At 47.9% G+C, this 26627-nt stretch overlaps 1 protein-coding gene across 2 annotated transcripts; it reads right to left on the bottom strand.

Moving 5' to 3' along the window:
- Positions 1-10570: 10570 nt before the first annotated feature.
- SALL4 (spalt like transcription factor 4) lies at positions 10571-25755 on the bottom strand. Of its 2 annotated transcripts, none has more exons than XM_054724300.1 (4): positions 25632-25755; positions 14099-16429; positions 13044-13321; positions 10571-10987 (listed from the first exon to the last, which is right to left on the bottom strand). In XM_054724300.1, exons 1-4 carry the CDS (start codon positions 25753-25755, stop codon positions 10571-10573), a joined length of 3150 nt encoding a protein of 1049 aa, XP_054580275.1. The 2 variants fall into 2 exon arrangements, with proteins under 2 accessions (XP_054580275.1, XP_054580276.1); XM_054724301.1 differs by having other exon boundaries at positions 15419-16429.
- Between the last annotated feature and the right edge of the window lie 872 nt (positions 25756-26627).

The raw sequence follows: 26627 nt of genomic DNA, 5'->3' as shown, positions 1-26627 counted from the left end.
AGAACCTTCTCTCTGAATGAATGCTCTGGGCTCTGGGTAGTCCCGAGAGTGGTTTGGTTTCTCAACCTTGGCTCTACTGACATTTGGGCTGAATATTTCATTGCGGGGCCATCCCGTGTTAGCAGCATCCCTGGCCTCCGCCCACTGGATGCCAGTCGCAGCCCCACCCCGCCCAGCTGTGACAAGCACAGATGTCTTCAGACATTGCAAAATGATTCCCGGAGGGCAAAATTGTTCCTGCCTGAGACCTGCTGGGCTAGCATGTGATGTAAAATAATTTTTAAGCCCCTAGTAAGGCTGTGACTCTAACAAGAATCTCATCTCCCCACCCCTCTTTTTTGGAAAAAGAACTCTAAGTATCCGGTCAGTGTGGCACAATGGTTGAGACATACTGGCCAGATGAACCATGAGGTCAAGGTTTGATTTGATTCCCCGTCAGGGCACATAAAGAAGCAACCAATGAATGCATAAATAATTGCAAATCTCTCTCTCCCACCCCCTCCCCCCTGAAGCTGATTGGTGATTCTTTCTCATCATTGATGTTTCTTTCATTTTTTTTTAAAGATATTTTTATTGATTTCAGAGAGGAAGGGAGAGGGAAAGAGATAGAACCCAATAATGAGAGAGAGTCATTGATCGGCTGCCTCCTGCACGCCCCCAGGGAGCCAGCAACTTGTGCATGTACCCTGACTGGAATCTAACCGTGACCTCCTGGTTCATAGGTCAACACTCAACCACTAAGCCATGCCGGCCGGGCTCATCATTGATGTTTCTATCTCTCTCTCTCCCTCTCCCTCTCCCTTCCTCTCTGAAATCAATAAAGATATATCAAAAAAAAAAAAAAAGCGTTCCACAGCAATGATATCCTCCAAAAAGAATAGGGAGTTTAGGGAAATTCCACAGAACATTCACTCATTCACTGAGAACCTACAATGTCCCAGGCCCTGGGGATACAGTTAACAAGACAGACGCAACCCGCTTCCTGGTGCCTAGGACTGCTGATTCCTAGAGAAGGTTATAAATGACTTTGAAAAGGGCAAGGTTACCTGTGTCTGTCACTGTCTTTGAGCTATTTTACAACTCTACAAGGTGGAGAAAACTGATAGTAATACAAAGTATTCCTGTCCATAGGAATGCAGATGAATTCTGCCCCATGGAATGCGGTGGATTATTGCCCTGTGGATATGGACCGGGATTTGCAAATTCACTTCAGCATTCCTGATAGCCTATGATTGGGGAGTTCTTGGAATTCTTTGACTCCATTGTAAATCTGTTAATAAAATAGCATCCATTTTATATTTGTAGGAGTCATGATTTCTCCTTTTTAAAATATGGTATGTTAACAAGGTAGACAGGAAATAAACAAGTAAACATTTTAAAGTGCAGAATGCCATGTGGATAATAAAACAGAATGTGAATGAGATGCTTGTTAATCACCCTAACTTGCTAGAAATAAAAAGTTGGCAACCCTAAACAGTTCCCTGTTTCACATCCCCTATTTTTTTTTAATGTTTTAAAATATATTTTTATTGATTTCTGAGAGGAAGGGAAAGGGAGAGATAGAAATATCAATGATGAGAGAGAATCATTGATCGGCTGCGTCCTGCACGTCCCCTACAGGGGATTAAGCCCGAAACCCGAGTATGTGCCCTGACCAGGAATCAAACAGTGACCTCCTGGTGCATAGGTCTATGCTCAACCACTGAGCCACACTGGCTAGGCTAGATTTTTATTTATTGATTTGAGAGAGAGAGAGAAAGAGAAACACCAATTTTTGTCATTCCATATATTTATGCATTCATTGGTTGATTCTTGTATGTGCCCTAACCGGAGATCAAACCAACTGAGCTACATGCCGGGCCACCCCTCTCCCCTATTTTTTAAAAAACAATTTCATCGGCCTGTGGGATCCCAAAGATTAGCAATCTTAAATTCCATTACTTAAAAAAAAAAAAAATCCATTAATTTCTCCTTCTCCCTCCTCTGTGGTCTTCGCCATATGAGAAAATGAAGATGAAGATAGAATCGTCTCTGACACAATTTACTCAGGACATTACGGAGGTCAGTGAAAATAATTTCTCCCTTCAGGATGGCCTGAAAGCCATCAGAGTCGTCAGCAGGCATTGGGAAAAACAAACAAAAAGTGCTTTGGGTGAACAGGACGGGAAAGTTTCTCCAACAGCAGGTAGCCCCAAAGCCAGGCAGACCCACAGCTTTACCGCCAGCTGGTATGGAAGGTCATTTGTTTCACTGCTTTTAATTTTAAGGCAGACCCCCAGTAATCCCACCAGGATAAAACAACCCTTCGTATCCCTTGTTTTTCATGCCATAGTCTTCAGAACACGATTCCTTTCTATTTACTTCTGCTTTGCTTAAAACCACAGGTGGTTTACAAAGGTTTGAGGGTGGAAAGAAAGCAACACCGGAAGAAATGCAAGTCATTTGGGAAGTTCACGCTTCTCTCGGGCGGGTCACTGTCAAATCTCCTTCGGACTTGAAAATAGAGCTTGGAGAGTTTTTGGAACACATTTGCAAAGTATTACCTTATTATCTCAATTGGGAAGTACACTTCTGAGAGGTGAATTTATTTCCTATCTCATTTCAGCCTAGTTAACTAATGCTCCATTTTTCTTTTGATATTTACAAATAGTTGGAATTGGTTACAGCAAAGTGATAAGGACCTAAGGGGTTTGTTTGTTTGTTTGAAGACAAAAGTCTGACTTTTCATGAACATATATCCCTACACAACAGCCATACTTCACCAAATATACATCAATTCTAAGAAATTCCAATCTAATCATAATTCATATTTGGGTTCATGCCACTTTAACAGTTACATTTTATGGCAAAATGTACTTTAATTTTACACTCGAACATTTACCAGCTTTTCTCAGAGAAAAAAGAAAATTTTTAATTTATGATACTCTCTTGCTCAGTTCAAGCTTCATTCACATTTAGATACTTTGGAAAAAACAAATAATGGACATACTCTGACATTCATAATTAACGTGTTATCTGTAACTTAAGAAAATAAGTGGCCAAAGAGATGTATTTGTTATATATAAGTAATAAAGTAACAGTAAATTTTTTGAAAAGAAAATAAATAGGCATTCCTTATTTAAGTGCTTAATGATTTTACTTGGAAACGAGAGAACAGAACTGGCTGGGGGGACCAAAAGGACGAAGGATAACTCCTCCACAGGAAGCATCTGTCCCCTTTAAATGAATACATAGTGGGTGCAAAATCCATAAAACACATGAATGATGCCGATGAGAGAAGAAAGCAAAGGTGTGAATTAGCGGCTGTAGTGTTTAGATCTGAACTTAATCAATACAGGATCAGAAACACAGGTTTAGCCCTAGCTGGTTTGGCTCAGTGGATAGAGGCTCAGCCTGTAGACTGAAGTGTCCCTGGTTCAATTCCAGCCAAGGGCACATGCCTGGGTTGTGGGTTCCATCCCCAGTAGGGGCTGTGCAGGAGGCAGCTGATCAAGGATTCTCTTTCATTGATTATCAATCTCAATGATTATCTCTCCCTCTCCCTTCCTCTCTGAAATCAATAAAAATATATTTAAAAAGAAAAGAAAAAGAAACACAGGTGTAGCCAAAATTGAGCTTCTGCATAGACTCAAAATGGGTTTCCCCCAAGCCAAGGAAGAGCCTAGAATCGTGGGGTTCTGCCATTCCGTAACCTCCAACCACCTGCATTTCAATGTCCTGGGTGTTTGTCGATGGCAGCAGTGAAAATTGTGCATGAAGGAATCAGTGAAATGTGGTAACCCCTGCTGACATAAACGACCTTATGTGAAGGCACATGGAAAACCCACTTTAACCCATTGCACTCGCTTGCTTTTTTCTCGATTCCTTTATTCTAATGCTAACCGTGTCGAGTCACACTCGACATCCGAGTGCAAAAGGTTAAATGACCTCTAGCCTTAAATGGTTTGGCTCAGTGGATAGAGTGTTGGCCTGAGGACTGAAAGGTCCCAGGTTCGATTCCGGTCAAGGGCATGTACCTTGGTTGTGGGCACATCTCCCATAGGAGGTGTGCAGGAGGCAGCTGATCGATGTGTTTCTAACTCTCTATCCTTCTCCCTTCCTCTCTGTAAAAAATCAATAAAATATATATATATTTAAAAATGACCTCTACTAGCTTACTTTGAGTGTGTTTCTTTACTTTTTTCTTTTTTGAATTTTATTACATAACTAGAGAACCAGTGCACGAATTCATGCATGGGTGATGGTTGGGGTCCAGCCGGCCCAGCCCCAATCGGGGCAGATCAGGGCCGGGCCTGTTGGGAGGAGGAGACGGTGGGAGGTTGGCCAGCTGGCTGCCCCTGATCAGCCAGCTGGGGGAAGGGGCCGAGGGCAATTGGCCAGTGGGCTCACCCTCGATTGGGGTAGGGGGGCCAATTGGGGGCGGGGCTGGCCTTGGGGAGGGGCTGTGGGCGGTGGGCCAACCGGCCCCGCCCCCTATTGGGGTAGGGGGCGGTGATCAGGGGCGGGGCCATTGGAGGGAGGGGCTGCAGGAGGTTGGCCGGCCAGCCCCACCCCACAATTAGGCTAGTTCACTGGCCACAGTGGGCGTCACAGCGACCAGCTGTTATGTTTGGTAGGGCGTTCCTGTGGCTGGCTTTTTATATATATAGATTCTAAAGCAATCAGGGAATGATGAAACACACTATGGCATGCATGCCCCCAAGTTTCTGAGATGCAAAATGGACATTATCTTCAAGATAAAGGAGCTGCTGGCCAGAGGGCACCTCCTGACCCATGTGACCTCCTCCCTCAGTCTCAAGAAATTGAACCAAGAGAATCTATCTGATCCAGAGTTGGAACAAAATTAACTAAATAGGACTGTGTAGATTTTCTGAGCCAAACAGGTGAAACAGTGACAGCTACCATATTTGAATGCTTCCTGTGCCCTAGACCAAGTGCTTTCATACTCTCATACAATCTCACCGTGCTATGATCCATGTAGTACCCCCATTCTGCAGGTGAGTTATTTGAGGTTCCACAATTAAATTGCCCTAGGGCGCCCAGCCACAGTGCTGACCTGGGCCTTTCCCAAAGGAGGGGCCAGTTATCTCACCATGAACCCATCCTTTCCCGGTTTGAAATGTATCTTTATCATCTAACTCCTTCCCAACCTCTTGTTTCTGGACTTCCTACATATCTGACATGTGTTACCTTCCCTGTCTGGGCTCAGGCCCTCTGCTGAAGGTCGTCTTGTTATGGGAGTGGCCATTGAAGAGCTTCCTGTGAAGGTGCAGATATTTCAACACCTTCCTTGTGGTTTTAGCTACACTGCCCCTGGGTCATCCTGGTGCAGTCAGATTTAACTGAACTTCCACCTTCCCCATTCTTTCTTTAAAAAAAAAAAATCCTTACCCCAGGACACACTTTTTAAAAATATATATTTTTATTGATTTCGGAAAGGAATGGAGAGGGAGAGAGATAGAAACATGAATGATGAGAGAGAATCATTGCACGCCCCCTACTGGGGATCAAACCCACAGCCCGGGCATGTGCCCTGGACCAGAATTGAACCCAGGACCCTTCTGTCTGCAGGCTGACACTCTATCCACTGAGCCAAACCAGCTAGGGCCTTCCCCCATTCTTAATGGCTCTTAGGCAAGTTCTTCTGCCAAAAAGTACTTCACCTGGAGGGCCTCCTCCGCCCAAGCTTCCTCCAGGCCCCCCTCTCCAAATGCATCCACCTCATGCAAACAATTCCTTTCCCAAAACACATATGTTTAAACATGTTCTGGGGATACCAACTAAAGCCAGCGGGCCAGGGGAAAAAGTGGAAGTTTGCCCCCCCCCCCCAAGTTTTATTGAGGTATAACTGGCCATTTATACAAGACAAGATGTTGAGAACCCCTTAAATCATCTATCAAATATCAAAACAGAGTTCTGAATATGTGGAACCCATGGAGGAAGGCACGAGAAAACAGGCAGGTCTCAGGTCTGATGAACAAGTTCTACAGCAGCTGTATTGCTTACCTCCTGTGCTCCATAAACTTGGAGGACTCACTGGCTCACATCACAACCTACTCTTCAACAATGGGCTTCAAAACCCGAAACATCGATTCAAAAGAATATATGCACCCCTATGTTCACTGCAGCGTTATTTACAATAGCCAAGATTTGGAAACAACCCAAGTGCCCATCAGCAGATGAGTGAATAAAAAAAGCTGTGGTACATCTACACAATGGAATACTACTCAGCCATAAATAAAGAAGGAAATTGCACCCTTTGCAATAGCAAGGATGGACCTGGAGAGCATTATGCTAAGTGAAATAAGCCAATCAGAGAAAGACAGGTACCATATCATTTCACTCATATGTAAAACCTAGTGAACAAAATGAACTAACAATCAAAATGTGACACTCGCATATAAGCATAAACAATGGACGCAAAACTCTGGGGGGTGAGGGCATGTATGGGTGTGGGGTGGGGGGGCTAATGGTAAGATATGTACACATATAATACCTCAATAAAAAAAAATGTTAAAAAAAAAAAATTTTTCAAGAAAAAAAAAACAAAACAAAACAAAACAAAATGTGACACTCATGGAGAACAGGCGGACAGTTGGGGGAGGGGGGAAACCAGATGGGGGTGTGTGGAGGGAAATGAGTAAAAAATAAAAAGAGAAAAATACTCATGGACAGGAACAACAATGTGATGATTGCCTGGAGGTGGAGGGAGGGGAAGAAGGTATAGGGCAGTGATGGCGAACCTATGACACGTGTGTCAGCACTGACACGCGTAGCCATTTCGATGACATGCGGCCGCATGCCGAGGATGAAACATTTGCTGCTCCTGAGGATGAAACATTTGCGACTAGAGTCTTGGAGTTAGTTTTTTCCTCAAAGTGACACACTACCCGAGTTATGCTCAGTTTGACACACCAAGCTCAAAAGGTTGCCCATCACTGGTATAGGGGGCATAAATGGTGATGGACAGAGACTTGACTTGGGTTGGTGAACACACAATACAACGTAGAGATGTTGTGTAGAATTGTGCGCCTGAAACCTGTTTTATTTGCTAGTGTCCCCCAATGAAGTCAATAAAAAGGGGGGGGGGGAAGAGCTGAAAGCTTTTATAAAAAAAGGGGGGGGGGCTTCAAAGATTAGGGCTGAGAAAACACACACACCACGCACTTTGGAAACATCACAATTTTTGTGCCAGCGATCCCTCAAGTACACGTTTACCGAGTTCATTCAAGGGCAAAAAAACAAAACTATGCCACAAAGATGATCAAATTCTTTTTTTTAAAATTTTATTAAATTTAGAGAGGAAAGGGGGAGGGAGGGAGGAAGAGAGAGAGAGAGAGAGAGAAACACCCACTTGCTGTTCCACTTATTTATGCATTCATTGGTTGCTTCTTGTATGTTCCCTGAGGATTGAACCTGCAATCTTGGTATATTGGGATGATGCTCTAACCAACTGAGCTACCCAGCCAGGGCAATGATCAACATTCTTTAACAAAATAGGCATACTGTCTAAAATAGCTAATTAAACATTTCTATATTATTGTAGATACATATTTTTTTAAATTTCTAGCTGTGCTTTTGAAATTTTTTAATTTATTAAGGTACTACATATGTGTCCTTATTCTCCCATTACCCTCCACCTCCCATTCATGCCCCCACCCCCCTGTTGTCTGTGTCCACTGACTAGGCTTATATGCATGCATATTCTAAGTCCTTTGGTTGATCTCTCGCCCTTACCCCCATATTGTAGATATTTTAAAACCATTGCCAGAATCGGGCTTTGCCTGGGAAAGAAGTGTAAAATATGCTGGAGTGGGGGAAAAGATATATACTGTTTTTAAGTAAAATAATTACCATACATTTGAATCTAGAAAGACATAACTTACCTGTGGGTTACTATCGAGAGGGAGAAAGTGTGAAAATTGTACACTTGGGACCAAGGCATATTATTAGCTTAAATTAGGTACTTTCCATTTCAGTTATCTTAAGGACCAGCTTAATCTGGCTCTGAGTCATAGTGTGGCTGCTTCTTCCTAAATTTAGAGCTGAGGCCAAAGGACAGACCTTGAGGGGCAGGGGAGGGGTGGAAAACATCCACTTGCCAAGGAACTTGACATGCAGGTCAAAGGTCATCAGAACACAACACCCAGCCCTTTGCTGAGTGTCAAGGGAATATACCTCAGGATAATGTGGGGTCCACATCCACAAAGGTTCGCCTGGGGCCTCATGCTGCTTCTTGCCATTGGGTTTACAAAGGCAAACAGCAAGATAGGCAACAAGAGGGTACTTTACCAGTAGGTCATTAACCTGGCCTTGCCCTGTGTCTCCCTCCAATCAGCACTTTCTTCACTACCCTTAGTATTTTCCCTTGGAATCAAGGGCTGCCTCCTATTTGACTCTCAGCCCATTCCATCCTAAGCAACCCATAAGTATGAGATGGTTAAAAATATTGTCTCTGCCCAGTGATCTGGTTAGGATGGACTGAGATGTGGGGTAGTCTAGGACGTAGTCCTCTATAGTCATAAGCAAACACAAGCTAAAGTTCTTTAGTGAAGTTAACTCTAATAAAACTTTTATGCCTTAAAAAAGATACAGCCCAGCCAGCGTGGCTCAGTGGCTGAGTGTCCACCTATGAACCAGGAGGTCAGGGTTCGATTCCCGGTCAGAGCACATGCCTGGGTTGCAGGCTTGATCTCCAGTATGGGGCGTGCAGGAGGCAACCGATCAATGATTCTCTGTCATCATTGATGTTTCTCTCTCTCTTTCCCTCTCTGAAATCAATAAAAAAAAATTTTTTTTTAAAAAAAGGAAAGATGAACCAGCAAATAGTTGGTTATGTGCTTGAGAAGTGGGTCAAGCACAGATGTAACTGGACAACATCTTCATTCTAGGACCTTGAGGTCAGGAGTCACCTGGAAATGTTTGTCAAGGAAGGCTTCTCAGGTTTAGAGCAGAAAGGACCAGAAAAACTTACAGACACATCCTGGTGAGGGGAAAAATACCAAAATTTATTTTCCAACAGTCAGCATCAGCAGGTAAAACTACAAGGTTTTCTCCGTCGATCGTACATTCACAAGGCAGAACAGCGAGAAAGCCTCTGGCCTGTCCTCTGTAACAATAGCCACTTCACAGTGTAAACAGGTGCTAGTATTGTGTTCATTTACAATTTCAGAAGGAAAGGCACAACTTGGCAAAAAAAAAAAAAATTTTTTTTTTTAAATCCTGAAGTCAGGTGCAATAACTCAGAGACCAGCTTTTGATACGTGTTGATGTACATTTCCGCATCGAGGGGAAAGACCCCTTCACCCAGAAACCAGGGTCTTTCCTTCTTCTTCCTCGTTAAACCATCAGAGCAAAGTTTCAGCATTTGCTTATTCTATATGCAAGAAAAGGATTAAAAAAATCACAAAACATCTTGAAGGTCCAGCCGCTCGCACCAATACATCAACTCTTAGGCTTAAGACAGGGACTGGGAACACTTTCATCGGTCATAAAATAGGAAAAGAGAGACTAAAGCTACAAAAATAAAAAATAAATGAGGTAGATAAATTAAAGCTTTCATACCCAGGACTCGCCTGTTCCAACTTCGTAACCTTCATGCAATACTCACGGGGGAAAAGAATCTTCACAATTACTTGGCGTAAGTCACATCAAAGTTTTTGTAAAAATTAGTAAGTGGACCTCTTATCAGAAACATGCCCTTCCAGGAGTTTCTTCAGAACGAAAGACTCATTTCTTCGCTAGAGTAGGCACTGGTGAGCTAAATTAAGTCACCTGAGGTCCCCTGCTCAGGTGCCCACCTGTCCTGCTGTTCAGGAAGGCGGCATCTGGAAGCAGGGAATACATTGGCACTCTCAGGGCTCCAACTGAACTGTATTTCAACAAGCAGCAACATACACATTGACTCCCGAGGGACTAAGACCGTCCATTGGAGAGCATCCTACTTACGGTCCAAGGTTGAAGGAATTTTGTAATTCCACACCTTAGTTAAAAAAAAGAAAAAAAAAGGAAAGTACATTCAAAAAGAAGACAAAACGAAAGATGGGTGCAGGGTTGGGGGACATACAAAGCAGGTCACCAAGGACAACAGACCTAGTCCATTTACCCGCACACACACAGTCACCGGAAGTATGCAGCTCCCCCTCCCCAGTTAGGCTAAGCAGTTTCTTTCCCATCGTGGTTCAGTAAGTTCCAACTTGAAACAGGGGACAGTCTTTGGAAAGAGTTCCTCTAGCTTGTACAAAGTCTTCATATACACAGTTTGTCTCAAGTAACAAAGCTACTTTGCAAGACCCGCTTCTTCCAAAATTAAAAAAAAAATACTAGTCTGTATCTGTTTTAGTATGTGTGTTTTTGGTTTGTTTTTTTTTTTTTTTTTTAGCAAAGCAGCATAGCAACATCGTGATTGTTGGACGTGCCTGAGGTTGTGGTCACAACTGTAAACATTTGCACATCAGTAAAAAAACAAACAGGAGGAGATGGGTTCTTAAACAACGACAACAACGACAAAAACAAAAGGTCAGTTCAAGCGGTCACTCTGCACTTCTCCTTCACATGGGCCGCCTGTCGCTTAGCTGACCGCAATCTTGTTCTCCTCCAGGAAGTGAGGGAACTGGTGCTTGGGGACACCGTCCGCAGCACCCGGCTTTTCCACGTCGCCGCTGACCGACTGGGAGCCATCGATCTTGGAGACGGTGGTGTTGTTGACAAGGGAGCTGGCGCCCAGGGACACCGGGAGGGTAGGGACGCCTCCGCTCTGGATCACCGAGATCTCGTTGGTCTTCATGGCCAGGCCACCGTTGAGCATGGTGGTGTACTGGTTCCACACAACAGGGTCCACGTTCACGGAAGGGGCCATGATTTCCTTGGGAAACACCTCTGGGACCCTCTTTGTGTCTGTTCCTAGAAGGGCCATGGTGTTCTCGATGGCCAGCTTCCTCCCGCGGCGCGCCGAGCTGTTGTTGGCGCCGTGCGTCATATAGTGAACCTGGGGGAAGAGGCACAGGAAGGTTCCCACCGAAACAGACATGTGAATGCGTGCTCTAAGCCACAGTCAGCCTGTGTGGGCGGTTGGTTCTACTCAAACAGTGTTAACATAACTTATATTTAAAATTAGATTTCACATATAAAAAAATCCAGCTATCTGTTCTCTTGAGAGGCAAAAAAAATAAATAAATTAGATGCTTGTACTACCTACTGCTTCTTCAACTTGGCCTCCTTTCTGCACTTACTTTCCTGGTTCTGCTCGAGTTCTCAACCCCCTTTCAGCTCCTTTAAAAAACTGAAGCGGTACCAGGCTTTCTCAGGCGTTCTCATTTCATCCTCACTGACATCCTTAGTAGTCCGTAGTTACCTCACAGAGCTCGGAAGTGACTTGCTCTTTATCACTCTAAGAAGCTGTTAAGATGTTGCAGGCATAATCTGAAACACTTTACTATGTAATTCATTTCATCTCCAGGACAAGCCTGAGGCCATCATTACCAGGATCCCCATGGCTGGGAGCAACCGCCTCAAGCCCCCTGTGCAGCGAGAGCAGCCCCAGACCTCCCCTGGCTGATGGCAGGGCCTGGGAACAAATGTAAGCTTTTATTTCTGGGAGTCGTATTAAGAGCTGAAGTTACTTCATGTTCCTCCTCCCGCAGTTTTGCCAACTAGACTGAAAAGAATAGGTTGTTTTGTAATAAGTATTTTCAATTTTTAAAATGACATATACACTGGTCTCCTAGGTCATCTTTAAGATGAAGTTCCGATCTTTATTCTAACTACAAAGAATTAACCAGTGTTCTACTCTGGAGAGGGAGAGAAAGAGAACCAGAGAAACATGGCTTGTGTAAAACTAGAGGCCAGGCCAAGAGGAAAACTCAGGTCCCCAATTTCCATCCTGTGTCCTTATGCAGGCCACTTCCAGTCCTTACGTGGGAGGGTCCCCTCTCCATCTCCTGTGTGAAATCTTAGATGGAACCAATTTATCATGCAACAATGGGCCATAGAACCAGCTGTTCTATTTTTAAATGCTCTGCTGATGACCTGGAGGCACACTGCAGTGGTACGTGATTGTATGTTTAACTGATGGTATTCTTTTCAAACTAGCAGCCTCAGCAGACAAAAGCAACATACAGTGCAGGGTGGCCATCAGATGATGGATCAATTCTATGTTACTACACGTGACAGGTATCATCTATGATTTCACACATCTACTAAACAACTGTTGGAAGGCACGATGGTCTGCCCCAGTACCGGAAGGACAATGGCCCACGCTAAACTTAACACTAAGAGACAGGAGCAGAGTGTAGACTTTATGTCCTGCTCCTGGACGGCACGGCACCCCTTGTAAAATGTGTCATTATTTTAGCTGCCACTGAGCTCAGAAAAGAATTACTGATCACAGACACTGACAGCAAGAAGCGGCCAATATCAGAGATGTCGTGAAAGAGGAAACATAATTATTTTGTTTTTTGTTAATCCTCAGCTGAGGACATTTTTCCATTGATTTTCAGAGAGAGTGGAAGGGAGGGAGAGAGACAGAAACACGGATCTGAGAGACACATCAATTGGTTGCCTCCCACACGTGCCCTAGTTGGGCCAGGGATGCAGAGCCAAGGAGGAGGTCGAGCCTGTAACTGAGGTATATGCCCTTGACCAGAACTGAACCTGGGACCCTTGAGTCCACAGGCCAATGTGCTATCCACTAAGCCAGGGGTCCTCAAACTTTTTAAACAGGGGGCCAGTTCACTGTCCCTCACACCGTTGGGAGGGCTGGACTATAGTTTAAAAAAAAACTATGAACAAATTCCTATGCACACTGCACATATCTTATTTTGAAGTAAAAAAACAAAACGGCAAAAACACCCTCATGTGGCCCACGGGCTGTAGTTTGAGGACGCCTGCACTAAGCCAAACTGGGTAGGACAAGAAAATTTACTTCTTTTTAAAGAATATTTCTTTGAAGAGCCAGTTTTGAAGTCTAATATCCCATTTGCTCCTAGTAGAAGGATGGCGAACACCCCTGGGTCCTATCCCTGCTGAAACCCTAAGGAACTCACCTTCAAGTTGCCTTTGGTGGTGAAAGCTCGCCCACATATGTTACACACGAAAGGCTTCTCCCCAGTGTGAGTCCGCTCATGAATCTGGAGGGCGCTGGCCGACGAGAAGTTCTTCCCGCACCGCGTGCAGGCGTGCTGCTTGCCCTGGCGGCGTGGCTGGGCCGCTAGCAAAGGTGCCATGCCTGGGGACATGGTTGCGGGTCCAAACGCACCAGGAACTTCGACTTTGACATAGGTTGGCTGGGCTCGGACAAATGTTGACGGGAGACTGCTCCGACCTAGTGTGCAGACAAAAAAAATCCCAAAACGTTATCATCCCAAACTCATACTTCAAACCTTGAACTTTGAAAACTACTGCCCACCACTCGACTTCCTGAAAAGGGCTTTCAGGAAGTTCACACCCCGGAAGCAGCTCTCCTTTGCCTTTACCTGTGCGGAGACTGAGCATGACTCAAACACTTAGGACATTTTACCATTTTGCTGTAAAGGTGTGTAACACATAACATGCATTCAAGTTCAAATCCCTACATAAAGAGTTACCTTGAAGTATGACCAGGTGCCCATCCTTCTCTATGATGCAGCTGTTTCCCCATTGTGCCATTAACGACATCAATAGGCACCCCACCATTTATATGTGCATTTCAAATGGGCTAGATTCTTTTTTATCCCAAGTTATTCATTTGTGAACCTCACACTAGGGAGTGGGACCTCAGAATCAAGAAATTATGGTTTGTCTCAGTGGCCAAATAACAGTGCCCACTTCCTCCAAATTCTCCTACTCTTTAAGATTACCCTTATGTCCCCACGGGGCTCAAACACAAAAATAAAAACAAAAAAATCCACTGTCCATAGCCAACGTGCATTAAATCAAAGCATGTCCTTACTGGGATCAAGGAAGTTACTCTTTCCCTCCACCCAGAAGTGCAGAACGGCTACCTGCCCTAGAGAGGAGCTGCTTCACATTTATCACTCTCCGTTTGTCAAGTTCAACCCAGGTTCCTTTTGGATGGCCTTGTGCCTGAAATGGACATAAGTTAAATCCAAAGCTCTATCACCTTCCATCTCAGTGCGGCTGCTGTCCGAGCTGTCTGCTTTGCCACCAGCATCAGGAGACTTGGACTTGATGCTTTCTGCTTGGCTATTGGCCGGGGAGAGGGCCTGAAAGGAGGTCGTCTCCAGGATGTCTGGACTTCGGCTCTGATACTCCTGGTCTCCCATCACTGAGGACGAGGAGTCGTTGGTCAAGCCATCGCTCTCCACCGAACCATTCTCTCTGCTGCTCTGCCGCTGCAGGACCACAGGAGCCGGACCCACCTTCCCCGAGGCCTCCAGGGGGGCCATCAAGGTGAACCCTGTTGTGGGCGATGCCAAGTGGATGCCGGAAAGAGGCATGGGGACCTTTGAGGAGCTGCTGGGAGCATCCTGGGAGCCGACTTCATCAACATCGATACTTTCGACAATGTCGTCGTGACAGACGGCACCGGTGCTGCCATTCTCACCCACCACCATCAGCTCGGGACCCATCAAGTCACAGGGACTCTCCGGCAGGGGAGTGTTGGGAATCTGACCACCCATGTGCATCCGAATGTGCTGCTGCAACATGACTGCGTTGGTAAACTTCTTCTGGCAGATGGGGCACGAATGCTGCGTCTTTATGGACGTGTTGGTTCGGTGAACCCCGAAGTGTGTCTTCAGGTTGCCTTTGGTGGAGAAAGCTCGGTCACAGATCTTACAGCGGAAGGGCCTCTCCCCGGTGTGGGTTCGGTAATGCATTTTGAGGGAGCTTTGGCAGCTTAGGACCCGGTGGCAAATGAGACATTCGTTGGGGTCAGTGGTGGCCTTGTCAATGTTCTCAACCAGCTGCTGCAACTTCATGGTCTCCGACCCTGGCTCGGGTGTCCCTCTCCCTTGGAAGCCACCAACCCTGGGGGAATTATGGTTTGGCCCCGCCCCAGGGAGCAGGGATCCATCCTCACTTTCTGGAGAAGGCCCAGGCTGCAGGTCGGGGACCAGCGGGCCACCCATTAGGTCCTTGGGGTTAGTCCCCGAAGAGAGGTTCTGAGGTAGACCTACATTGGGGGTCCCTGTGACCAGGACAGGTTTGCTGTCTAGAGAGAGACTCGATTCATCTACGGGGACAGGTACAGAGAGTGCATAGGGAACGCCATTGCCTGCTGCCATTTTGTCGTGGAACTCGGTAAACAGCTGGGGGTTCGCCTTCACCTGGGGGTGTCGATGAAAGTGTACCTTGAGGTTGCCCTTGGTGGTGAACCGGTGGCCACAGACAGAGCACACGAAGGGTCTCTCTCCAGTATGGGAGCGGAGGTGGATCTGCAAGGAGCTATCAGTCCCAAAAACCTTGCTACAGTACTTACACTTGTGCCTGTAGAGGGTGGCCTCGTCTTTGGGTTTGACATCCACCGGGGACACGTTGGGGGGCTTCCCTTTCCCTTTCTTAGACGGGTCTAACGCCACCGTGGAGAAAGGGCTCTGGAAGAGCACAGAGCTTGGGGTCGGGGGTAGCAAAGCACCTGGGATGCGGTTCGGGAGCACCCTCGTCCCATCCGGCCTCAGGGCGAAGGACAGCAGCCCCGGGGACACAGAGCTGGTGGTGGAAGGGATGCTTGTGTGAGGTAGCTTGGCTTGTTTCAAGGTGTCCAGGGACAGGCCTTGGCTTCCAGCTTTCTGGCTGAGCAAAGCCACGGCCGCAGAAACCTGCTGGGACACGTGGCTGCCTAAGGTCTTCAGGGTGTCAGCCCCCGCTGCGCCGGAGTGGAGGGCGTGGGCGGCCCACATGTTCACCTGGACACGGATCTGCTCGGTGAGCTGGATCTGCTGTAGCTGCTGCTGCTGCAGACACAGGATCTGCTCCAGGACCCACGGGATGCTGTTGGCACCGGGCAGGGGGGCGGGCAGCGCGTCCGCGCTCCGCTGATTCACTGCCACCTTGGTGCCCCGTAGGGCCTGAAGAGTGACGTTAGTGTTGGCCACTTTGCCTTTGGGTAAATAGCTTAAGTCCTGGGCTGTGGGTGGCAGGGTGGTCTCCGTCTTTAAGTACAAGACAGACTCCGCCCCTGGCTTCTCCTTCATGTCCCCTGAGCTGCTGCCATCCTCCCTGTGACTGTCCTTAATGCTTGGACTGCGTGGCTGGTGGCTCAGCCCGGCCCCGGAGAAGTCTTCGGAAGGCATCGGCCCCTCGCTGTCATTCATGATGAGGACAGGTGGGTGTTTAGTGCAATTTTTCTTATGTTCTAAGAATTCAGAGACGCTGAAGAACTCTCCGCAGCATTTCTCACAGATGTGAGTCTCCTCCTGACGAGGCCTCTTTACTGCCGCTTGGTCCCCATTCGTGTCATCGCCAGTCCCCGGGTAGTTCATTGAAGCACCTGTGAAAAGAGAGGAAAAGCTAAGAACTCTGCTCAAGGAAGGAGGAGAGGCAATTTCTTGAGAAGAACCATGACCACACACAATGCAACAGCCTGTGTAAGGAAATCAAATATATAGAGTCTGAAAAACCAACTGCTGGTGTAGTGGGTCAATGAATATCCTTCCAAATATGTCTATTACCTTTTTATTGATTTTTTTTAGAGGAAACATTGATTTGTTATTCCACTTATCTATGCATTCCTCAGTTGCATTTTGTATGAGCCCTGACCAGGGATCAAACCGCAACCATAGCGCATCGGGATGACACTAACCAACTGAGCTACATGGCGAGGGTCCAAATATGTCTAAGCACTAATTCCAGCACGTGTGTGTGTGTGTGACCTTACTAATTTGGAAGAGGAACTTTGCAAATGTAATTAGCATGGGTCCCATCCCCACTGCCTAGAGTCCTTAAAAAGGGAAATGAGAGACAGGGGAAAAGGCTGGTGAGGGAGTTATGTGCTATAAACCAAGGTTGCTGGCTTATAGAAGGTAGGGAAGGAGGAACCAATAGAAAGCAGGACAAAGGCAAGGGACAGATTCTCCCTCAGAGCTTCCAAAAGGAATCGAACCTGACAACACCCTGACTTTGTACTTCTAGCCTCCAAAACCATGAGGGAATAAATTTCAGTTGTTTTAAGTCTCCCACTTTGTGGCAATTAATTCCAACAGCCCTAGGAAACTCATACAACTTATCTATACATGTAAAAGGCTAATATGCAAAGTGTCCCCTTGGGAGTTCGGCCAAGAAACTGGGAGTTCGACCACTTGCTATGACATGTGCTAACCACCAGGGGGCGGCGCATAACGAAGGAGGGCCCCGATTTGGCCCTGATTGCTGGCCAGGCTTAGGGAACCTACCTGTGCACGAATTTTATGTACCGGGCCTCTAGTTATAATTGCCTTCAGAGATTTTTTTTTAAATATTTTTTTAATTGATTTCAGAGAAGAAGGGAAAGGGATAGAGAGAAACATCAATTATGAGAGAATCATTGATCGGTTGCTTCCTGCACGCCCCCCACTGGAGATCGAGCCCGCAACCCAGGCATGTGCCCTTGGCCAGATTCGAACCTGGAACCCTTCAGTCCGCAGGCCGACGCTCTATCCTCTGAGCCAAACTGGCTAGGGCCACCGTCAGGGATTTGCACCCCCACTCAGAGCAGGCCTTCCAATGGCAAATGGATTTCCAATGGCAAATGTGGTCAATGAAAATTATGTTAGAAATGTGAACCCTAAGGAAAAAGTCACTAACAAGGGATCCTGGTGGTCTATTGGGCTCAAATTAAAACAAACAGAGTTTAGCAGCCTTTTCTGCACAAGGACCTCTCACACATACTACACAGAGAAGGTGGAGTTGGACTGCCTGCCTCTGGGCTAAAGTGCATGTCCCTATAAAGCAGTTCCTAGAATCCTATTTCAATCAATAAGATGGAAGCTTACCCCTCCAATTGGAGCTGTGCAGCTCCTGCCAATCAGCCCTATTCTGACCAATCAGGACAGTGCCTTTGGACAAATCAAACTGTGAGGATTTGGAGTCATCATTTGCATGACTCCAAATCAGTCATCATTTGTACCAATCAGGGACCAGGGGCAGGGACTTCTGTCCATATAAGCCAGCTCCCCTCAACGCCAACCCAGCACTGGCCAGTCAATAACAGGTTTGATATGGGCCCTGGCCAGGTAGGCTCAGTTGGTTAGAGTATTGTCCCAATAAGCCAAGCTTGTGGATTCTATCCCAGTCACAGCGCATACATGAAGCAACCAATGATATGTAAATAAGTAGAATGACAAATCGATGTCTCTCTCTGAAATCAATAAATAAAATTTTAAAAGCCATCTGTAATTATAACTTCGTAAGGTAGATGTCTGGGTTACGTGATTCATTCAACAAATGCTTGAGCACCTACTGTGTGCTTGGCACCAACCATCCTAGATCTGTGAAAAGTACAGATACTATAGGTATTCAGTGAACATTAGTTTCCCCACCTCTTCTATTTATTTTTAATCCTCACCCAAGGATATTTTTATTGATTTTAGAGAGAGAGAAACATCAACCAGCTGGCTCCCATAGCCACTCTGACCGGGGATGGAACCTGCAATCCAGGTATATGCCCTGACCAGGAATCAAACCCACAACCTTTTCGGTGTATGGGAAGGTGCTCCAAACAAACAAGCCACCTACAGGGCTCTTTGGAAAAAGTTCTTTTCTATCCTCCCCCTCCCCCACCCATCTCTAAAGGTGGGCAACTAGGGCTGCTGACAAGACAACGGTCTTGACTAGCTCAGTCTTGACTTCTCCCCTTCTATGATGAAAAGATAAGCCTCCAGGATTCTGACTAGGCACCTGTAGGTGCCCCATAAACACTGCCCTTATTAAAACCCAGGCAGGCAGCACCCACACCTCCATTTGAACGCTTCCTTTGTTCTTTCACTTCCTACCATGTTTCTTCTGTTGAGAATGCAACTATCTTTCCTCTCACAGAAACTCCAGGGGGGACAGGAATGCCTGAGGAGTCAGGTTGGCTGGGGGCGGGGGTGTGGCTAGAGCACAGGTTACCACCTTTCTGGGACACCCAGAATTGGCTTTAAAGTTAGGACACACCTTAGCTGGTTCTGCTCAGTGGATAGAGCGTTAGCCTGCGGACCAAAGGGTCCCGGGTTTGATTCCAGTCAAGGGCACATAACTCCCGGGCCTAGGCCCAGGTAGGGGCTCGTGCAGGAGGCAACCAATCGGTGTGTTTCTCTCACACCGATATTTCTCTTTCCCTCTCTTCCACTCTCTCTAAAAGTCAATGGAAAAATATCACCAGATGAGGATTATTAAAAAATAATAAAATAATATAGTTAGGACGCAATGCAGCTCTGAACTTCCAGGTGGTGCTCAACAAGGAGGTACCGCCTTCCTTCTTGTCCCAAGAAACTGTGGAAGCTTCTACAACAGCCACTATTTCAAGAATCGAGTTAAAAGTGCTTGTCAACTCCTAGAACACAGATAGACAGCATCGATGGCACACTTCCCAAGATGTGAAATGCTCAGTGCTGGTGTTGCTCAGTGGTTGGAGCACTGGGCCTCACACCAATGAGTTCTGGGTTCAATTCCCAGCCCTCTGATCTATGTGTCCATTTCACAGCTATGTTTATGTTTCTCTCTCTTAACTCCCTCCCCTCCCTTCCTTCTATCTCTCTAAAAATAAATGGGAAAAATATCCTCGGGTGAGGATTAATAAGCTGTATACACTTTTATACTATGGTTTCTTTTTAATTAGCGTGTTTACACCCTTTGTTCCAACCATTCTACTTCTGGAAATCTCCGGGGAAGCCCACCCCACAATACCCATTCCACTTTGTAAGGATCTGAACAACAAACTATACACTTCATACTCTGATACCCAAACCCATAATCAAACAAGTCTTTGCTCCCAATTCGAAGATATGGAAACTGAGACTCAGAAACAATTAAGTAGCTCAATGGTTAACAAACTGATAACCAGAAAATGGAAGAGCAGGGATTGTCTTCTTAAATACTATAAGGGCAGTTCTGTGGCCTCATTTATCATTGTTTCTTCTAGAGCAGAACTTCTCCAACTTTTTCTTCATTTCACCTCTCTATAGAAACTTTTAAAGCATTTTTTTCCTAATCACCCCCTTGCCATGAAATGTTAATGCCACAAATATATTGTATATCTGGTCGCGCTGTAATCCTTTGGAAGGCCATAAACCACTGTAATATCCATCAATGTTTTTGACTCTCCCCCCCCCCCCCCAATAAAAACACACCTTCTACCCCCTAGGGGATAATATTCCCTCATTGAAGCTAGGCTGGCGTGGCTCGGTGTGGTTCAGTGGTTGAGTGTCAACCTACGAACCAGGAGGTCACGGTTTGAGCACATGCCTGGGTTGCAGGCTCCATCCCAGTGGTGGGCATGCAGGAGGCAACTGATCATTGATTCTCATCATTAATGTTTCTCTCTCTCTCTCTCTCTCCCCCTCTCCCTTCCTCTCTGAACTAAAAATATATTTTTAAAAACATTCCCTCATTGAAAATGCAGGTTTTCTAAGACAGACATTCTTAAGGGGGGGGGGGGGTAGTACAAGGTATTTATTTTCAGTAATCTGAACCAAAATTTAATGTTTATTTTAATTATGAATGTAGGGAACACGCCACAGTGGGGGGGGGGGGTGGCAGCAGCGAAAGGTACTTATTTTCAGTACTCTGCACTAAAATTCAGTGTTTCTGTTCATTAGGAATGTAGGGAACACATACCACAGTGCTATCACGGAACCTGTGAGTTTGTCTCAACAGAAAACAGATTATTGTCATGGGCTGTTAAGGCTGTTGCATTACTGGAAATTCTAGAAATTACCTGACCAGCTGCTACAGCTTGCATAAAGAAGCACGTGTCACTTTATCACTAATGTTTTTGCTTTTGATAACTATCTCAATGCAATTTATTTCCCGGTATTTCTATGCATTTCCTTTTACGTATTTAAATAAGTTTCGGTTGAGCAGGGCTCTATGGCACAAAAAAGGTTAAGCTCCCCTGCTCTAGAAGGATCTAACAGTTCCAGGAGTGATTTACGACCCGAATACCAGCTTGCCTTCACTGTATACACAGACTCGCCTCTTCTGTAGCCATACCAGCCACATCCCACTTGAATCTTAAAACAGCAGGAGCTCTGTTTGCTTGCGCAGTAAAACGTCCTTCTACATCCAGACCACCATTGGCAAATACTGAAACGGTATTTGCCGAAGAGTGAGAGCACTGTTATGAACAATTGCTGGGCATGCTTAAGTGAACCCTTCCCCAAAGGAAAAAAGCAAAGTTCAGAGGATTACAGAGCAAGTAAAGCTTACATCCTTCCACCCCACCCCCACTCCGAATTTTAGGAATGTTATCTCCCAGCATCTAGTTATCCAATAAGTTGGAAGAATGCAGTAAACCCAGCAGGGGTCTTAGATTCAATCACTGCCAAATGGATAGAAAATACTCTTTCCATTGTATAGGAAGAAAAGCTCATCTACCAGAGGCCAATCAAATGCTGGAGATGAGAAAATACTTCAAAAAAAAAAAAGTTTATCTTAAGAAGCATTGGGACTCAAGCTTATCTCCCCCATCCCTATATTAAAGAACTACAATGAGTAGATTAAAGTACACAATATCTACTACCCTCCCCCACACGCAGGATAATTACCAAAAAACAAAAGGAAATTGAGAAGTCCTCTAGGACCGAGCCAGTTGAAAGTGCCTTTTTACCTCCTTATCTGAATTCCACAATCTGAGAAACACTTAATAAGCCTTTAACTTCATTCATAGATGGCAAATTAGAGCTGTAATTAAGCTTCTACTTAATGGAGAGCTTAAAAAAAAATTGTTCCAAACAGTCTAGGATCAAAATTCAGGAACTCTGCTGAAAAGAGGGGGGAAGGGGGCAAAAGAATTAAAGGAGGTTGCAGAGCTGCTAGCGTGTGAGCACTGCTATCCGCCCTCTGGACATCATAGAGATGTGATCCATTTTGCCCCAACTGGAGCTCACCTTGGAAGCAAATTTGTAACATTCATGCAGACAGGAAACTTTTGTTGCCCCTTCTGCAGGGCCCCCTGAACAAAGCCTGACACAGGAACAAAATCATGGGGGGTGGGGGGTTGTCAAAAAAAGAGATGGTGGTGTCTGAGAGGCAGTTCTTGTCTGGATCTAGAGGCGTTTAAAAATGGTTAAAAATAATCAAAATAATTTTTAAAAATAATCAAAAGTACAACAGATGATGAAAAGGGGGACTTCTTGAACTCTCCCCCGTCATTTTTCCAGGGCAATAAAGGCCGGAGCATCAAACCGAAAGCCTCCAGACCCACATCTCAGAAATTAAAAGGGAGGAGAGATGATCAAACTCAACCAGCCAAACACTCGCCATGGCTCCCTCATCAAAGGAATTGACAGAAAATTCCATCCCATAGCCAATTCCTCTTAAGACCAGGACAAACAGCCCTTGTAGCGAGGCTACAATCCAACAAGACAAAGTGGCCACCGTCAAGCCATCTCAACTGGGAGCTGCAACTTACCCTCAAGTGAGTAAAAATGAGAACTAAAGATAACGTGCTTAAGGCCCCAGCCTAGCGTCTGGCGTACAGTAAGCTGCAGATAAAAACGCAGAATCATCTCAACTGGAAGTTCAGCACCATCTTGACAAAGTAAGTAAATAAAAACAAAGACATTGTGATCTTGAACAAGGGAATTACGGATCACATCCCCAGTACAGTGAGCCTTCCACAGCTGAAATGATCTAAACAGGACACTTAACACCACTGTAGACTAGAACCCGAAAGCTCGGGGAAACCAGGTGGGCCTCAAAGGTTGCACCGCTGAAAGGCACATGCCAGACTGGAGCGACATCTCTACAACCGTACAACAAACCCACCTTCACTCACCGAGAGGAAGGGCCAACTCTGTCCCGCCTCCAAGGTGGTCCCCAATCCCCGCAGGTGAGGAAGCCAGCGGAGGCTTGAATGACCAACTACCTGTGCAATAACCTTTAATGAACCAAAAGAGGCTGTGCCTCTTCCCACTCAGAATCACAGACAGTCGGCTTCCAACATGAATGCTACAAACCCGCACATGTCCCTCTCCCTCAATAAAGAGGGGGGCTCCCAGATGCCCTATTTTCAAAATCCTTACGGGCCAATGTAGATCATTCCAGTTTAGAAATGGGCCAGGCAGTTATTTGAAATTTGGGAATCTTCATCGTGGAAGGTTGTAATCCAGTTTAGCACAAAGGGCACTGGAAACTCTTTTGAGAAAATGCTAATTTTCCTGCATGTAGCTGGAGCCCCCCTGACCACCTGCAGATGTTTTGATCTGTTAATTGATCGCCAAACTTCATTTTCCTCCCTCAAAAAAACGGTATTCTTTACAAGCGGGTCTCACATTGGCGCTGCAAAGTAAGATCGGCCCCATGTTAATTTAAAATCACACATATCTATTTATCTGCCTTCCTAACATAGCTATATCTGTATGTACTCAGATACAGACAGGCTGCCCAAATGCAAAGTGCGGCCACTAAAAATGTACTGCTTGGGAACACTGCCTTCTGTCCCACGGTGGTAACTGGGACTCTGCAAACACAACCTAGGATCGAGGAACTCTTTCCAAGAATCCCAAAGGCTTGGCAAATACCCAGCACAGCCAGGGATCCCGCCGGCAACTGCCTGGAGCCCCCAGGGACGCCCATCCTTGGCCCTGCCCAGCGCTCCCCATTCCCCCCCACACCCTGTCCCTTCAGGTGAGAGCTGGTACCTGCAAGGGGACCGCCTCTCGGCGAAGCGCGCGGCTCCGGACTGGGCCTCCAGGGGGCGCCCGCGCGCAGCTCGGCGGCAGCTCGACCCCGCGCCGCCCGCTCCGACCCCGCAGATCAAGAGCGACCCCCCTCCCCCCGCCTCCCCATAGTGAGGGAGCGCACGGCCCGGCCCGGCCCGGCCCGAGACCCAGCAGTCCGGTTAACTGACTGCAAACTCCAGCCAGCCCCTCCCCGCAACAAGGTCCCCTAAAGGTGCAAACGCCGCCGGAGTCCCACCAGTGCGCGCTCACCCAAAATGAAGGGGGAAGGGAGGTCGGAGCAGGACGGGAGGGTCAGGGGCAGGAGCGCCCTCCTCCCCGGAGGCGGCGGGCGGGCGGGCGGGCGCGGGGTTAACCCTTTTGTTCCAGGTGGGCCAGCGGCTTCCCCCACCCCCCAGGCACAGAGCGGCCACCCTCCTGGGGCCTGGGGTGCTCGCGGGACGACCCTCAGGCACCCCAGAACGCACAGCCTGCCCCCTCAGTGAAGCCGATCTCTCGGCTTTCCATTTGCCCTGGAAAAAAAAAAATGTTATTTTGCAGGTAGTAGGGGTTTATATGAACCCACTCTATAGTTGGGAAATGTACGCATTCCCTCCCCGAAAAAAAAAAAAAGAGGGCAGGAGTCTTAAGAGTAGCGACCGTCTTCCCATCCGAGTTCTACCTCCCGAGTGTCTGGGGGGCCGCACCCCCAAAACCGCTTAGAATTGGGGAGCCGGGGCGGCACGGCGGCGCGGAGGTAAAGCCCACCCTCCCCCATGTGAGCGCCGAAACTTATCAGGCGACAATTTGGCGGGCCGGGCGGGGAGAGAGTGGGAGTCCACTCGCTCCCCAACCTCCCGTCTAGGTGCCCGGGAGGAGGGGGCCGGCCGGCCGGCCGCCCGGTCGGGGCCGGGGTCCGAGCTACCCCCGACTCGGGGGACCCCGCGCGCGGCAGCGTGGCCGCCCGGCCCCAGGAGCTCGCCGGCCGCGGCCGCCCGGCCCCGGCCCCAGCCCCGCCGACCTCTCGCGCTGGCCCCGGGGGCGCTGGGGGCGCCGGGCGCCCGGAGAAGCCGCGCGAGGCGCGGGGCGGCGCACCCCGCGGGGCTGTGCCCCCGCCCGGCCCCGGGTGCCGCACCCCGGCGCCGGCTATTTTGGGAATCGGAAATCAAGATGGCTGAGGTCAGGCCCCGAAGGTGAGGGCGAGCGGTGTCGCCCGCGGGGAAAAGCGAAAACTGAAAAAGAGACTTTCGTGAACAGGCACGCTCGGGCCCTTCTCCACCCCTCCGGGCCCTCCGGGCCCCTCTGCAGCGCGGGTGGCCCGCACCCCGCTCCCCGGGGGGGCAGAGGTCGCGCCCCCTCCCCCCGCGGGCCCGGGACGGGCGCGAGCGCAGATCGCCTCCCCGGGGGGCCTCCCGCGGGGCGCCGCCCCCCAGCTCCCAGAGGCCCGAGGGGTGAGGGCAGAGGGGACCCCCGGGGTCTTTCTTTGAAAAGCGGCGCCAGGAGGGAGGAGGGGAGCCTAAGTTACAAGTGGGGGGGGGTGGAAAGGGGAGTGGAACCAATTACGAGGGGCAGCGGACAAGGAGAGGAACCTCTCGGGAGGGAGCCGGTGGGGGTCCATCTTACAACAAGAAGGGAGACCTCGGGGGGAAAGTCACACCAGTGAGGGGAAGCGGTAAAAAGGCAAAACTAGCCAGGGCGCCGCGGGGCGGGGGCTGCTCCCGTCGCGGGACCTGCGCCCCGGCAGCTCTCGGCTCCAGGACCCGCACGGGAGCCGCCTGCTCCCCGCTGCCCGCGCCCTCGAGGGCCCTCGAACCTTCGGGAAAGCCGCCCCGGGCAGCGTCCGGCCCCACTCACCCGGCTCCCCCGCCGCCGGCGCCGCTGCGGCCGCGAACCCCGGGGCCGGCTGGGGCGGCTGCTGCTCGCCGCGGTCCTCCTCGGAGTTGATGTGCTGGGGCTTCGCCTGCTTGCGCCTCGACATGGTGCGAGCATGGGGGCGCCGGGAGAGCCGCGGCGACTCGCCCACTCCGCCACAAATTCCTGGAGTTGGGAAATTTACCCCCCTTCGGCCGGAACGCGCATGTCCCTGTAATTATTATTATCAATAATGCATTGCGATTTATCATGAGCCCTGACAGCTGATTGGCCTGGGTCCAAGACCTCAGAGATCATTTAAATAAGCCCTCATTGATCAGGGAGGGGCGAGGCATGCTGGGCTTTGTAGTCCGGCCCTGCAGGCGACAAAGGCGTGTTCGTCCCGGGAGCGCAACTAATTAGCATCCGGGCTCAGATTGGCTGGGTCGCGGACGAAATCTTGGGGGGGGGGGGGGGGGGGGAAGCCGGGGGGACCCATCCTTCCCTCCAGCGACCTGAATCCTTGGAGATAAAATGAAAAAGAACTGTGTACTTATTAAAAAGTCGGGGGCTTACGTGCAAGTTTCGGAACGAGCGTCTTGGATAGTGTGCTCCAAAAATGACTTCTGTAAGGTTGATACCCGCGCAAGTCGTGGAGGAAGGTCTTTTCAGTGGTTCAGTATTTACATCTACCAAAAACTCAAAAAGCACACCTAAAACCGAGATCTGACCCGTGTCCCCTTCCATCTTCTTTTTGATTGAAATGTTTAAATGGAGTTTCGTGATGCCTGAAGGATAATAAAAATGGTGGTTTATGCAACCTTCCCGCTCCATCTCAACTCAAAAAGTGACCTTCGAATTTCCAAATTTCCCGATAATTCCCTCACCATGATTTATTTGCTTTAAATGATAAGTAGCCCCCAGAATTCATAGTCACAAGGATTAGTCTGTTGTTATAATGCGACCTTGATTTTGGTTTGATTTTTTTTAACTTTAAAA

This window comes from Eptesicus fuscus, chromosome 12, assembly GCF_027574615.1.
Source record: "Eptesicus fuscus isolate TK198812 chromosome 12, DD_ASM_mEF_20220401, whole genome shotgun sequence".
Classification (NCBI taxonomy): Eukaryota; Metazoa; Chordata; class Mammalia; order Chiroptera; family Vespertilionidae; genus Eptesicus; species Eptesicus fuscus.
Note: the sequence above shows the minus strand (reverse complement) of the source record. Positions and strands in the feature narration are given on the sequence as shown.

Bases quoted from the DNA above. Each gene is read 5' to 3' on its own strand.
- SALL4 (XM_054724300.1), bottom strand. From the start codon at position 25,755: ATGTCGAGGCGCAAGCAGGCGAAGCCCCAGCACATCAACTCCGAGGAG. The intron at 16,430-25,631 runs GTGAGTGGGGCC...CTCTTTTCACAG, and splicing joins GCCGGCGGCGGGGGAGCCGG to GTGCTTCAATGAACTACCCG. The intron at 10,988-13,043 runs GTGAGTTCCTTA...CTCTTCCCCCAG, and splicing joins CCACCAAAGGCAACTTGAAG to GTTCACTATATGACGCACGG.